This window comes from Balearica regulorum, chromosome 1 (genome assembly GCF_011004875.1).
Source record: "Balearica regulorum gibbericeps isolate bBalReg1 chromosome 1, bBalReg1.pri, whole genome shotgun sequence".
Lineage (NCBI taxonomy): Eukaryota > Metazoa > Chordata > Aves > Gruiformes > Gruidae > Balearica > Balearica regulorum.
In genome coordinates, this window is record NC_046184.1 from 94605847 (window position 1) to 94621506 (window position 15660).

Genomic DNA, 15660 nt, shown 5'->3' on the forward strand with positions numbered 1-15660 from the left:
ATGAATTGTACCAAAGTATCTATGAATAACTTACAAAAACAAGTGTAAAAATGTATTATTTTAAGGGCTTATATTCTATCTGGAATTCATACTTGCACTTGATGGTACCTGCCAGTTTTTATAACAAACCCCATTTTCTGTTGCTGATAATTTTGCGAAACTAGGCTGAAATGTTCGATATGCTCTGTGACCTGTTTGCCTCAGTCTGAGTTTTCTTTTAAAATTTCCACAAAAAATGGTTCAGCAAGTTCAAGATTCTCTTTTCCCATTTCTCTGAAAAGCTGTAGCACCTCCACGACTTGCAGTAGAAGAATTTGCAAGGAAGCAACTTTTTCCTGTTCCTGTGGAGTCAGTCACATTGTGAACTCCCTGAACATGCTATTTGATTATAATTGTAAGAGGTTGATGTTTTTTAAAAAAACCCAACAAAACAACCAAACAAAAAATGGTCTGCTAAGTCCAAATAATTGGAGTTCCCCATGAAACCCTCCACAAGGCTGTACAGGATACAAAGACAAAGTAGCAGCTGCTAAAAATATAATCAAAAATTCCCCTTGCCTTCTCTCAGCTATGCATGCTGTGCCACAAACAAAGACAATAAAGGAGCGGGGAGCATTTCTTATGTTCCCCACACTGGAGTAGTACAATCCCACGCGTTTCTTGGCTGTGTTTCACAATAAAGACTTTCAAACTCATTTTCAATTAAAGACAACAGTTCAGGCAGAACTCAGGTAAAAGCTGGGTCTGTACTATGGCAGACACAACTTTTTCTTTTTTCGGGGTGGGGTGATGAGGAAGCTAAACAGAACTATAGTTTGCTATACTACCTTAGTGCTCTAGCCTGTGTTTTAGGCAAGAAATAGAACCTAGGAAATTTGATTTTCATAATCTTCCTTCCATTTAGGAAATTGTTAGGTATACTATTGGCAAAGCGTATAGCTGCATCTGTCTTCAAGACGTTTTTTCTGTAGCCAAAGGAATCAAAATACCTGCTGCATATCCTGTGCTACTTCATGCAAAATGTTGACTCATGCACACCTCAGGATGACTCTTCCATAATGAAATGTCTTTTTAAGAAGCTGTGTATTCTAAAGTTATTGGAAGCATCTGTTTTGCTAATGCAGTTATACAAAAGAAATGCTACAGTGGAAGTCCAGTGCCATGTTAATTGGCCTTACTGTGTAAGTGCCTACTGAGAAAGTAATTTGTGACCCTTATCTGCTGTTTTCAAACCATCTCCTTATTCAGATCAGTAGTTACAGATGGAGCGGGGCTGGGCTGCTACCGGGAGGAAAGGGTGTCCTTCAGCGTTCTGAAGAGCTGCTTGTTATTGCTGGCTCTTCACCCTCTGTGAGCATGAGCAGCACAGGGTAGCATGTGTCCAGGGACTGAAGTAAGGTTGCATTGGCATTAAGGTTGTATTACTTTTCAGCTCTTGCATTTCTGACAGCGTTTCTTTGCATGTAGTTTATAATTTAGATTGAGATATGTAATGTAGACAGAAACACAGACTCAAAGTTCAGTTCTTTGGTTTTGTGGTGGGTTGACCCTGGCTGAGGGCCAGGTGCCCACCAGAGCCGCTCTATCACTCCCCTCTTTCATTAGACAGGGGAGAAAAGGTACGATGGAAAAAAAAAACTTACGGGTCGAGATAAGGACAGGGAGAGATCATTCTCTAATTATCATCACGAGCAAAACAGACCGAACTTAGAGAGGGAATTCATCTTATTTATTACTAAGCAAAACAGAGTAGAGGAATGAGAAATAAAACCAAATCTTAAAAACACCTCCCCCCACCCCTCCCATCTTCCCGGGCTCAACTTCACTCCCGGCTTCAACCTCCGCCCCCCCCAGCGGCACAGGGGGACGGGGAGTGGGGGTTACGGTCAGTTCCTCACGCGGTGTTTCTGCCGCTTCTTCATCCTCAGGGGGAGGATTCATTGTTCCCCCGCTCCAGCGTGGGGTCCCTCTCACGGGAGACAGTCCTTCACGGCCTTCTCCAACGTGAGTCTCCTCCACGGGGTGCAGACCTTCAGGAACAGACTGCTCCAGCGTGGGTCCCCCACGGGGTCACAAGTCCTGTCAGCAAACCTGCTCTGGCGTGGGCTCCTCTCTCCACGGATCCACAGGTCCTGCCAGGAGCTTGCTCCAGCGCGGGCTTCCCACGGGGCCACAGCCTCCTTCAGGTGTCTCCACCTGCTCCGGCGTGGGGTCCTCCACGGGCTGCAGGTGGAATCTCTACACCCCCTCATCCTCCCTCCATGGGCTGCAGGGGGACAGCCTGCTTCACCATGGTCCTCACCACGGGCTGCAGGGGAATCTTGCTCCGGCGCCTGGAGCACCTCCTCCCCCTCCTTCTTCACTGACCTTGGTGTCTGCAGATGTTCTTACATCTTCTCACTCCTCTCTCTGGGTGCAAAAGCGCTCTCTAACTGTTTTTTTCTCTTTCTTAAATATGTTATCACAGAGGCGCTGATTGGCTTGGCCTTGGCCAGCGACGGGTCTGTCTTGGAGCCGGCTGGCATTGGCTCTGTCAGACACAGGGGAAGCTTCTAGCAGCTTCTCACAGAAGCCACCCCTGTAGCCCCCCCGCTACCAAAACCTTGCCACGCAAAACCAACACATTCCACCCCTCGCCTCTGTGAATCACATATTTAAGAATTATCATTAAAATATATATTCAACACAAAACTTCACAAACACTAATCACATCAACAAAGGAAAAGAAAAAGAATTCCCCACACCAAAATCAAAACAACACTATCACAACACCAAACAAGAGTGGACAAACTACACACAAAATCTACCTCTAGTCCCTTCACCACTATATCACTCTCAAGTTACGTTCAGTCAATGTTTTGCCCGTTACCTCTTCCAATTACTATCCTTATCTCGATTTTCTTGGGCCCCACGTTGGGCGCCAAAAAAGACTGTGGTGGGTTGACCCTGGCTGAGGGCCAGGTGCCCACCAGAGCCGCTCTATCACTCCCCTCTTTCATTAGACAGGGGAGAAAAGGTACGATGGAAAAAAAAAACTTACGGGTCGAGATAAGGACAGGGAGAGATCATTCTCTAATTATCATCACGAGCAAAACAGACCGAACTTAGAGAGGGAATTCATCTTATTTATTACTAAGCAAAACAGAGTAGAGGAATGAGAAATAAAACCAAATCTTAAAAACACCTCCCCCCACCCCTCCCATCTTCCCGGGCTCAACTTCACTCCCGGCTTCAACCTCCGCCCCCCCCAGCGGCACAGGGGGACGGGGAGTGGGGGTTACGGTCAGTTCCTCACGCGGTGTTTCTGCCGCTTCTTCATCCTCAGGGGGAGGATTCATTGTTCCCCCGCTCCAGCGTGGGGTCCCTCTCACGGGAGACAGTCCTTCACGGCCTTCTCCAACGTGAGTCTCCTCCACGGGGTGCAGACCTTCAGGAACAGACTGCTCCAGCGTGGGTCCCCCACGGGGTCACAAGTCCTGTCAGCAAACCTGCTCTGGCGTGGGCTCCTCTCTCCACGGATCCACAGGTCCTGCCAGGAGCTTGCTCCAGCGCGGGCTTCCCACGGGGCCACAGCCTCCTTCAGGTGTCTCCACCTGCTCCGGCGTGGGGTCCTCCACGGGCTGCAGGTGGAATCTCTACACCCCCTCATCCTCCCTCCATGGGCTGCAGGGGGACAGCCTGCTTCACCATGGTCCTCACCACGGGCTGCAGGGGAATCTTGCTCCGGCGCCTGGAGCACCTCCTCCCCCTCCTTCTTCACTGACCTTGGTGTCTGCAGATGTTCTTACATCTTCTCACTCCTCTCTCTGGGTGCAAAAGCGCTCTCTAACTGTTTTTTTCTCTTTCTTAAATATGTTATCACAGAGGCGCTGATTGGCTTGGCCTTGGCCAGCGACGGGTCTGTCTTGGAGCCGGCTGGCATTGGCTCTGTCAGACACAGGGGAAGCTTCTAGCAGCTTCTCACAGAAGCCACCCCTGTAGCCCCCCCGCTACCAAAACCTTGCCACGCAAAACCAACACAGGTTTGTATAGAATCACAGAATGGTTTGGGTTGGAAGGGACCTCAAAGACCATCTAATTCCAACCCCCCTGCCATGGGCAGGGACACCCTCCACTAGACCACGTTGCCCAAAGCCCCATCCAACCTGGCCTTGAACACTTCCAGGGATGGGGCATCCACAACCTCTCTGGGCAACCTGTGCCAGTGCCTCACCACCCTCACAGGGAAGAATTTCTTTCTAACATCTAATCTAAATCGACCCTCCTTCAGCCTAAACCCATTACCCCTTGTCTTACCGGTCAATCTTATCTGCTTATAAAGTATGTTGGTTTTCATGTGTCAAAAAGAAAGCCCAAAAGTGTCAAAGTATTGTTTCTATGAATGAAATTACTTGTGTATTGACTTTATTACTGCATATGGAAGCTCATTTTAAGCTAATACTTTTTAACTATAGCAGAAAAGTTCCTTCAACTTTTCCCAGTAAGTCACGTGAATTCACTGGGAATGCTCCAAAAACAAGTACCTACCAAGACAAATGCTTCCAGGATTTATCAGGTTTTTTTCAAATGTTGCTAAAGTTTGTGTTTTAAGAACAGGGATATCACATGTGAACTCTATATGCATGATTTCAGAGAGGTGAAAAACAGAACACAGGGAACAGGTTATTAAACTAAATAGATTTTTCAAGGATTTCCTGAAGATATCTCTGGGTAAGTGATGGGCTAAAGCATCAGTGTCCTTGGATATCTTTTGTTCCACAGTTAACTTTCTGATTAATAGGTTTTTTTCTGTCTCCCTCAATAGGTATCCTCAGCTCGAGGTATCAATGCTTATGGAAATACCTCAGTGGTACAGATAGGTAATGTTTCAGGCTATATTGATACACCAGACCCACCGACCATTATCAGCTATTTGCCTGGGCTTCTCTACAAATTTAGCTGTAGCTATCCACTGGAGTACTTGGTTAACAATACCCAGCTTGCTTCGTAAGTGTGCTTTTCGTTTCTATGTGTTTCATACCCTTATCTATGTAAGCCCATATCTATGTGTATATATGCATACACACCTAAATATATGCATACCATAGTAATATCGTCAAGATAGTGATTTTTAGCTGTACAAGAGTAAAGGGAAAGGCAAAAGCACTGAAAGGAGAGGTGATGCAAAGGAAAAGAAAGTTCTGTAGCATCACTGTATGAGATAACAGTTTATGAAGAGGGCCTTAGATAATGTAAAACTTCCCTTAAAATTCAGATGTTCTGATGACAAAAAGGTAGCAGCAAACAAAAAAGGAATTTCTTCATGAAATAGTTTGTAAGCATGTGAATATAGAGTGTGAGAGAAAATATTTCAGTGAGTAAACCTTGTACATCATGAAAAGTGGGTTCCTTTTTGTTACTTTGCCTCTCTGCTAATTATTTTTCTCATTCGTGTTTTCAACAGTATCCTTTACTTTCTGCATAGTTAAGGTTCTGTCAGTGTTTCCACTATAAATTCCTATTTCTGAAGTTTATAACCCAAATGCATAAATTAACTCCTTGTGACATGACTCAAGTTTTTTTTTTTTTTATTGATAAAAAACATGGAAGTATGTAAACACGAAAATAAGATACCTATCTTCATGATGTTTTTTGGTTTCTGGTTCTGTTGTAGGTCATCAGCTGCTATTTCTGTAAGAGACAATAATGGTACATTTATCAGCACTTTGAATTTGTTGCTTTACAATGTGAGTATAAAACAGTAGTATGACCTGGACTAAATCCATCTCTGCACTATGTGCGTGCAAACTGGATTAGCAGAGCAAAGTATAGATTCCTCTTCATTGTTTGCTATTCCCTTCTCACTCCTCCTATGAAGAACCAGGCCTTTCATCTGAGCCTCTTTCATCTCTGAGTTCCCTTGTCCTTTTCATTTATGTGTACCTGTTGCCTTGTATTTATATGGCTGGTCTTTGAGGACACACATAGTCTTTTTGTCCTGTATTTATACAGTTCCTCAATTTATAGCTCTGGCTTTCAGGTTGTAGTGCCACAAGAATAATCAATTGTAGTAATAATAGTAATCATACTCCAGAGTGCATACTTGTGTTTGCATTTATTACATGTGCGTATGTGTACGCACACATATTTCTCTATATATGTATGTGTATAGGTACATTGTACTGAAACAGAGTACTCTGTAGAATTCTGTAAAAATATTCTAGACCCGTTCACTTAGCAAAAAACTGTGGCACTTTTTCTGAGGTATTTTTATGTTCAAGTCTCATCAGAGTGTTTTAATCATCTGTAATTGTAGTGAGGGATGTGGGATTTGTTCCAAATCTATAGCCCACTGTACTTGATGTCTCATTGTGTGGCCTTTCAAGATGTTAAGGGTTTCAACTCACGCTTCTTCCATATGCTTTAGATAATTTAACTTGAATATGCATTGTTGTATAAGCTTTTACTATGTAAATACGGATGGTGACAGTAAAATGTGAAAAATGCATGGACCTCTACTTAACAGCATTAATCCTGGAAATGATATTTTCATGTTGATTAAAATTTTTATTCATACATTTTAAATACCTGATTTAAATATCAATTTTTCAATCTATCGAGCAACATTTTTGTAAATTATGAATATGATTTTTTTGCATTATTATTCATGCCATCATGACGCTGAATTATAATTCATGCGACTGATTTAAAAGTCAATGCTTTATGCTTTGAACATAATGAGCTATAAATATTGTAACAGGACATTTTCCAAAGGCATGCTTAAAAAAAAAATGTTAAAAAAATCGTGTTTGTTTGACAGAGCAGAGCTTCAAATAACCTATAATCTGTTAAAATGAAGATTATACTTCTCTCACTTTTGAAGAAACCTGTGACCAGTAAGATAGGGCAGGGTGAGGGTAGCCAGAGTTCTTAGTCAGGACAAGCATTGACCACCACGTTTGCTTTTCAGGGCCCAGTTCTGCACACAGTCAGGTATAAATGCTGTTGATGCTTGTACTGAGCACATTTTTCTCTCAAATATCACATGCCAAGCTGGGCTTTCATCCTCCCTCCTACACTGAGTTTATGAGTCAACCATGAACAGTGGTGTCTTATCCTTCTGATTTCAGTCATATTACCCTAGTGAGTAGCACTAGCGTGAATAATACTGCTAAGGCTGCAGGTTCTGGTGCTGGGTGTGCTCTTCCGCTTCACGTCCTAGGGCTGGGTGTACACGCAGAGAGCTTGTGCATCGCCTGCCAGGTGGGGAGTGCCTCTTGGGACACCCGTGGTCCTGTGAGCTCTGATCCTCTGGGCTCACTTGGTGCTTGTTCCAGAGTCCTGGCTTTGGGAGGGGCCTCGGTGCTCCTGTGCACCCATGGTATTGGTGAGGAGTTCTGTACAGGTGTGGCTCTCGGCTGCGAGCAGCCCTACTTTCAAACTTGAGTCGTAGTGTTACTTGACTCTTCATCTTCTCAGCTTGCTTCTATCTTTCCTCACGAGGTGCTGTTTACATTTACTTTGTGGTGTTAGTGTTAGGAAAGACAAGAGGAGCCATTATGATACACTCAGAGTTTAATAGCAAAATGTTTCATGGGCTTTCACAGATCCTAAGTGGCTATGTGCTTTTAGGCCTTCCTGTAAATATCTGTCTAAATGCATAAAAACAACTCTTTAAGAAGAAAAAAAGCACAACTATGGAATGTAATAGTGAGGGACTTGCTGTAGACTTTCAAATCGCTTTACAAAATGTGACAGAGCTATGTATTAGAGAAATGTATAATTGATTTTAAAGATGGCGAACTTACCTGATCTCACTTGAATGGATCTGCAAGGACTTGCTCTGCGTGTGTTGCGGAGCTGGTCAGTGTGTGCATGTGTACCTCCCAAGGCCTCCGATGCTGCGGAGATTGAATATTGGGCATGCTGTGAATTTTGGCATTGTTCCCTCTGAAAAAATACATATGTGCTTAATCTTTCTTGTTGCTGTCAGCTGCTGCTCTTGGTCTTGCCTGCCACACTGAACCTGGTCAAAATTCTGTTTAACAAAATTTTTCTTATGTATTGAGTGTTTTGACCTCTCACAAGAGGTCTCAACATGCCGAGACCCTGAGCTTTCTGGATTAGCAACCTATTCGACATAGGTGCCATTACCAGTAAGTGCGTTTTGATATGCTGAATTAACATCTGTCACTCAGGTCTGTTTTGTGGCATTGTTGCTAAAGTGACATTAATGGTTCAGCCTTTGAAGAAGAAACCAATAAAATAGCTGTATCTATGTAGTAGTATATGGGGAATTCCCAACTTTTGTGGAGTATGGGTGCATTTTGTAGAAATGCATTTCAGCACAGGACCGTACAGCCTAGCAGGCAGATTGCGGCTGCCCATGTTGGACATTAGGGTACTGTGTTCTTTTCCAAGGAGCTAAAATGCTTTCTTGAAACAGCATTTTTTAAATATTAGAACTTAAATGAAAATGTTTGTTACTTGAAGCCTTCAACAAGCCAACTTCCATAGAAAGTACATTTTGGATAATAGAATGTGTCTGTTTCCCCAGATTACAGTTTAAGATATATAAAACTTGCTAGCATTGCTATCTCCACTAAATCAAATAACCTTAACAACTTTTCCTTAGAAAGGATGTGCTGTGACAACCCAGTTAAGCTCCTCCTCTAGGAAACCACTGTAACTGCTGTGTTTGCTTGTAGGTGCTGGGAGACACACTGAGGTGTCAGTGAATGATACGTTTTCTTTAACTGATCCAGCCACTTCATAAAATCATAGATCCCCCAAAATAGTTGCACAGGATAAGGCCAGTCAAGTGTTATTGATCTTTACAGACAAACTTGTAGGAAAATGCTCTGGCACTGCTTTTTGCTTCTTTCCTTACAGAGGGCAAAGTCAATGACTGTCCTACAGAAAGGTCAGAAAAATTAGATGGGAGGTGAATGCAGATGAGTTGTTACAGTGGGATTTCTGGTACACTGAGGCAATGTTTGTTTTTCAGGATTCAACCTACAGCCAGCAGCTCCTTATTCCAAGTACAGGTTTACCTTTGAAAACCAAAATATATGCAGCTGTAAGAGCAACCAACCTTGATGGCAGGTACCATAAAGGATGTTATTTCTTGTCTTGCTATTCAGCTCTTGGTGTTGCAAATTTTTCTGATTTAGAAGCAACTGTCTTTCCTTTTTCTTTTGTATCTGAAAATACTGGTTGGTGTTTGATAATCACTGCCCTCAGCTGGAAGGTATCAGGCCCTTGATGGGGAATGCATATCTTGCTGCTGTCCTCATTATGAAAGTTTTCCTGAATTATACTTTAAATTCTATATTGCTGTTATTTAAGAAGGGGCCACTGTAAGATCAAGTGAGGAACTCCTGGGCTTTTAGAAGTAGGATGTTTTTGATTTCTAGTACTACGTGGCCATGACTTCTAATCTAAGAAAGAGGTACACAGCATGTGTGTTGGTATGGTGGTTGACTTGCATGAAACCAAATGATTTGTTTTATACAATTCTGCTGCTGTGGTGTGCTGCTTAGTTTTGTAAGTTGTGGGAAGAAGCAGGCGATATATTAGAAATGCAGGACGACTTGTACATGACCTGCTAAATACAGTAACTCAGCTTCAATGTAACAGCCTGCATTATCAGTTTGTACACTTGCCTGTACTGTCTTTTATCTCACTCACTCTCCACCCCTACTCTAAAGATGCCAGTTCCCCTCATCTATCATTTTGCTCCCTATGCAGGTGGAATGTTTTGATGGACTACTGTTACACCACACCATCTGGTAATCCTAGTGATGATCTTCGATACGATCTTTTTTTCAGGTAGGTCCTGTGCAAACCCAGTATTTTGTGGGTCCTTCCTTTAAAAAACAGTTATAAATCTCTCCAGTAGTGGTGTTCTAAACTGCCTGGAAAGTCTGAGCAATATTAGCAGGGAGGACTGAGGGCTGGGCTTACAGATAACATGTCAGGACTTATCTTGTTTGTGAACATAAACATAGAAGCAAGTGCAAAGTCTAAGAATTATGAAGGTAGAGAAGCATATATCTAAAATGACTCTACCAGAGATACCATGAACACCCAAAATGAATGGCTAAACTGGCCTTTGTTTTACCAAAGGTAGCCTTGTGGTGAATGACAGTGATATAAAATATCATAGATTCCAGTTCAGGAAAGCAGTTAAGCAAATGATTAAAGATAAATAGATGCTCCTGCTGCTGCTCCCAGTAATAACATTTATTTGAATTGGAACTTTGAAAATCATCTTGGCAGTATCTCAGATTAAATTTTATCGGTGCCGGTTGCTGGAGAGATACTGTCTTCATTTGGAGTTACCTGTCTATACTGGTTAGCGTACCTGATTACTTTTTGCTTCAGATCTCAAGCTTCTTTGGGCACTGGAATTAAATGATACCTTGGTTATAGCTGTAATGATGCATCATGTTTTTGTAGGAACGCATTTCAGCACAGGACCGTACAGCCTAGCAAGGCAGATTGCGGCTGCCCATGTTAGACATAGGGTACTGTGCTAAAGCACTGAACTTGCTGCTCAAGTTATTCTCAGCTAACAGCTTCAAAATGCTAATCATACAGCTGCTCATCCTAGTTTTCATCTTCTCTACAAAAACTAGCTGTGACAAGGACCCGCAGACAACTATAATTGAAAATGGCAAGAGCCAAATGGGCCGTTTTTCCTTTGAGGTGTTTCGCTTTGTGAAGCACAAGAACCAGAAGATGTCTACGGTCTTCCTTCACTGCGTGACAAAGCTGTGCAGAGCAGATGACTGTCCCTTTCTTGTGCCAGTAAGTGTCAGCGGATGGAAGTTGCTGTTAATTATCTGGATAGAAAATGGGCATGCTGGAGTTATTCTGCATCCAAATGCTATGGAAGTTTGGATGGCACAGAATGAAGGTGACTTGTAGAGTCCAAAGTAAGAATGTTTTTGTGTCTGAAGGAATGTAAAACTCATAAAGAATAGCACAACGAATATTGTCATCTGGAGACAGAATAATACTAGAGCTGTGCAAAACACAGGTTGTTGAAAATGTGAGAAATGACCTCTTTGCCTTTTGGCCCTTAATTAATTTTTAAAAGTAACAACTCTGAGACAGCTTCAGAACTAATATTCTTAGTATAGCATCTAAGAAACAAAGTATCCATAATCACAGTGGATGAACATAAATATCTTAGAATGGAATTTATGGAAAACTTAAAGCTATAATAAGTGCATTTATTGACAAGGAAAATTTGAAAGAGTTTCTGACAGTAAAAAAACCCCAACTTACTACATGCCCTATAGTTTATTACTATCTCCCTTATAATTTGGAAACTGCTGTTTTGAAGTTCATGAAGTTGTGTCAATTAAAAATTATTTAATTTTAGGAGCATCAGGAACAACTATATTTTGGAAATTGAAACATTTAAATATATAAACTCAGAATATTCTGTGTTGATGTCTTCAGAATGCAGTATTGTTTCCTATTGAATGACTTTCCACTTAGACTTTTAAAATGCTATCAGTTCAGTATGCTTCTGACATTTTGTACATTGTTTTATATGTTTTTGTTACAGTTTTAAATAATTCATTGTTTCTATTGAGAATTTATGTTCTGAGATTTTTGAAGTTCTTTCACAAGAAGATGAAATTAAAGAAATGCTCTTGGTTGAAGCATACTTGAGTACCCAAGATTAAGGTAGATGATAAGTTAGAGATGTTAAAGGTGGATTCCAGATGAGAGTGCTGGGGATTGTTTTAATGTGGGTCATTGCTATTTAGAACTCCATGGAAAATGTACAAACTTAACTTGAGAAGCTTGCTTGTAGCATGTTGTCTATCCCTAGTCAAGCAAAACACATTTGTTGGGGAAAACTGTCTGTAAACAAAGCTTTGGGAAATTAACTACTGAAAATTTAATATACTATAAGATGGATCTTGTACACAACAGCAATGTAGTTCTGTAAACGAAGTGAGGCAAAATACAACAGGAAGCCAGGCATTTATAGGATACACTTCTAGGGAATATTGCAGCTGTTTTTATTGCAAAGTAATTTAATGCATACTAAGAAATAAAATCAAAGTTGTAGTATTGCTTATAAAAGAGTTTACATTAAAGCAGAAAGCACAGAAGGACAATAATTCCGTTCCACTCTGAAACTGTGATTGTTTTGATTAACCACTCAGATTTGCAGTAACAGAGAAAGAAGAGACGCTGGTGGGCGGACAACTTGGAGCCCTCAGAGCACATCTGGCAATGCTGTAATCTCTGCTGGCCCCATCATTACAAGAAGTGGTAGGAATGAGCAAACTTTTTCTATGGACTGCTGGAATTTCAGACACATGGGGAAATTTTTTGCAGTTTAATATAAATTTGCAGTGACTTAGAGAAAGGGTGAATTCTCCATGAGTTTTATGGGTATTTTTTCCCCTACTGTTGGAGTCTTTGGTAGAAATTTTGAGCTAATATTTCTGTTTGGCTCACGTGCTTCCTCCCTACCCCAGTAAAATCACTGTGGGATACTGTTATGTATATAAGGCCATTATAAAAGCCCACAGTCAGTGGGTTGACTTCTTTTTTCTTTGTCAGATTTCACTGATGATAATGGGATTTAAGGTATGGAGTTCAGTGTTGCAGTTTAATTTGAACAGCTAATGAATATTCACTGTCACTTTCTATTCACCATCTCTTCACCTGTGGGTTTTTGTCTAGGCGTTGCATAAAATTAATACATGCTATGCTTAGCCTTCAGCTATAAGAAAGAAATAGGACAAACACATTGCAAATTCTAAACAGAGTGGGCCAAAATCTACTCTTTTAAATCCAGGGTGAAATTCCATGATTTTAATTTTTATTACCAAAGTTTAAAAAAAAAAAAAAAAAAGGCATCTCTAAATGCAACCTGCAGTGTCTGAAAGGAATTAGCGGCTGCTGTTGACAAAATAATATTAATAAAACATTTGAAAAATGTTTAAGAAAGCCCATTTACATACATTTATAAGTAGTTGCAGTTAAGCAACCAATTTCAGCAGTCTTAGATTTAGGAAGCTGAGAGCAGGACTGAATCCTGTCTAGGAAAAATAATTGAAGCACTTGAGAATAAAATCCTTCATCTGCAAAGTGGTTATACCCACATATACAAAGAGAACGACTGACCCTCCAGAATAGGGAGCCATCTAGCAAGAGACCATTTTTTTGGAACAAATACTCTGTTATAAGCAAGATTTCCACAATGAAAATGAGTATTTTTGTTCTGCATTATACATAGCAGCAACTCAGCTGGGACTATCTTGATTAGTCAAGAAAAAGCAAAAAGAACTACTTCAAAGTTGCATGCATGAGTACTTATGGTAAATGAGGGAAATCAGACAAACATGTATGCTAGAGAAGTGCTGCCTTAGGCAAGGAATGGAAACTACGTAAAGCTTGTTATATGAGCAACCCCTACTAGGTAATACAGCTTATGATTCAAATGCTGTGAATGCTATTTTTACAATTAAAAAACCCAAACTCATCAATTATCTTTAAATACTGCATAACTTCAAGCAAACAAAGATCTGTCCACCAGTGTTTAATAACCCTAAAGAAAGGATAAATTATTTAATAATTTCTTGACAACTGTGAGGTGTTTTTTTAAAATGAAAACATGAATAAGACTGGAAAAGGAAAATAATAATTTTTTAGGTGTCGTCTTACTTGAGATATGTGGGTAAAGCTTTTTACATTAGACATATTTCTGCATCTCCGTAGTATGCTTTAGAAGCATGCCACTCCTGCTGACAGAAGGATGGTTTGATGGGAAGTACTCTGAAAACAAAGGGATTCAGTTCTGAACTCTGCCATGAATTTCCTGAGTGGCGCTGGGCAAGTCACTTAATCTGACTTGCACTTCACTTTTCTTTCTGGAGCAGAAAGAGAGAACTAGTATTTCCTCCTGCTGTCCCTTCCCATTGTGAAGAATGCGAAGTTCACTCATACTCTAGTCAAGGAAAGAAAAGAGGGAAGGTCATGAGAGAACTTGAACAGAACTGTCTGGTTTTGGATGAGAAGTGTTGGGGTGCAGCGCTGGCTTACTCTGGTGTGATGCTGCATGGAGGCTCTTTATACTATTTTCAAAGCCAACTCTGGTCCAACTTTAGTACAGATACTTTTGTACAGAGCCCATCAAACCGGCTGCACCTGACTCACCGCAGTATGTACCGCAGTTCTAGGTCTGTGGTTGCACGGATGTGCAACCTCCCACTTCCCTCGTTTAGGTTGGTGCTGCATCTGTCCCGGGGCTGGTCCTGTGCACATCGGTGTCTGCAGAGGCACCTTGAGTTAGCCAGGTCTCCCCATTACTCTAGTCACCAGTTGCTCTGGTAACAGAGCTGTTTATGCAGTTACCTTGATAGGACCTGAATAGTGCTACTGCAAATGAGTAATGGCCCTTCTCCTTCTGTTCTTTTCAGAGAAACTTTATTCTTGTTTGTTAATCTAAAATAAGTCATTACAGGAGACATACACAGAAGAAAATGTTTTAGTCTCCGTGTATAGAAACAAAGCAGGTACCTACTTGTGAAGGTGAAATTGTGTAGCTTTTGATGGATGTCTCACTTAGACTTAGAGGACAGCTGCTCAAAACAAATGTATACGTGAGCTGTGCTTACAAGTTGCACAAAAAAGCAAAAACAGTGACAAGAAACGTAGTTCTGAGATGGACAATGGTAAGTAAAGTAGAAACTGAAGGCAAAATACAAATGTTTCCCTGACTATAATGCCACTGTGTAACTGTCAAGAGAAAACTGAGCATGGGGAAGGGGCATTTTGTAGTCATTTATGGTCACTGATGTATTTTTCCTTGAAAAATTCAGGTTAATTTTTTTTCCTATACAGATCTTCTTGTAATATGATTACCAATGAAGGGAATTGCATACACTACCATACTTATGACTGTATTTTTATTGAGGGACAGAATAGAACTGGTCACATTTTCAATTAAGAGGTTCATGCATTAAGGTCTGTATTTGGTTTTGAGGTTTTTTTGGCCACAGAATACTAAGTACCTTCATATCGGTGTGCTCGCATTAAAAATGAAGCAATGTCATGTAATTAATGTTGTTGTCCTTATTGTACCAGAGATGTTAAAAGCTGCTATTCAGTGTTGGAAGTATAGCAGCTGTGCTTTGAAAATAAAGCTAGGACTATTGGCTTTTGTGTTGCAAGGGGTAGGGGAGGAGGAGGTAGGCAGAGGTATTTGTAAAATATAATGCATCCTGGTTTTGTTTTATACAGATGAGACACCAACCAACAATTCACAGCTTGGTAAGTTAATCAGAATTCTCAGAAACATAAAAGAGGATTTGAGCGAAACAGAACTGAGGAGATGAACCATTTTGATTGAGCTCTATGCACTGAGTCTTTTTGACTTGTTTTTGTCATTTAAATGAGTCAATACTGACATGCTATAAAGAAAGCAATCGATGAATATGGAATGCTCAGTTTAATTTGTGCACCCAGCCCCACCAACATAGCAACTTCTAATTCCTATGATGGGATTGAAATGAAAATCTGCTGCTATGACATACGATACTGAGGGAACATTGCAACTGCTAGATGCAAAATCAGACTTAAGCAGTAAAATCTACTCATGCCATGCAGAGGTAGAACAGCAAAATGTTTATGATGGTGCAGTCC

General features: G+C 41.0%; 1 protein-coding gene across 3 annotated transcripts in view; it reads left to right on the forward strand.

Annotated features, from left to right (window-relative positions):
• Positions 1–15660, forward strand: part of ZPLD1 (zona pellucida like domain containing 1) — a 105356-nt gene that overhangs the window by 86963 nt on the left and 2733 nt on the right. For all 3 annotated transcript variants that reach the window (XM_075767199.1, XM_075767189.1, XM_075767207.1), the window contains exons 5-11: positions 4805–4986; positions 5654–5726; positions 8987–9084; positions 9730–9810; positions 10620–10791; positions 12171–12279; positions 15259–15288. In XM_075767199.1, coding sequence (XP_075623314.1) covers positions 4805–4986; positions 5654–5726; positions 8987–9084; positions 9730–9810; positions 10620–10791; positions 12171–12279; positions 15259–15288 — 745 coding nt within the window. The remainder of the gene's footprint in view (positions 1–4804; positions 4987–5653; positions 5727–8986; positions 9085–9729; positions 9811–10619; positions 10792–12170; positions 12280–15258; positions 15289–15660) is intronic.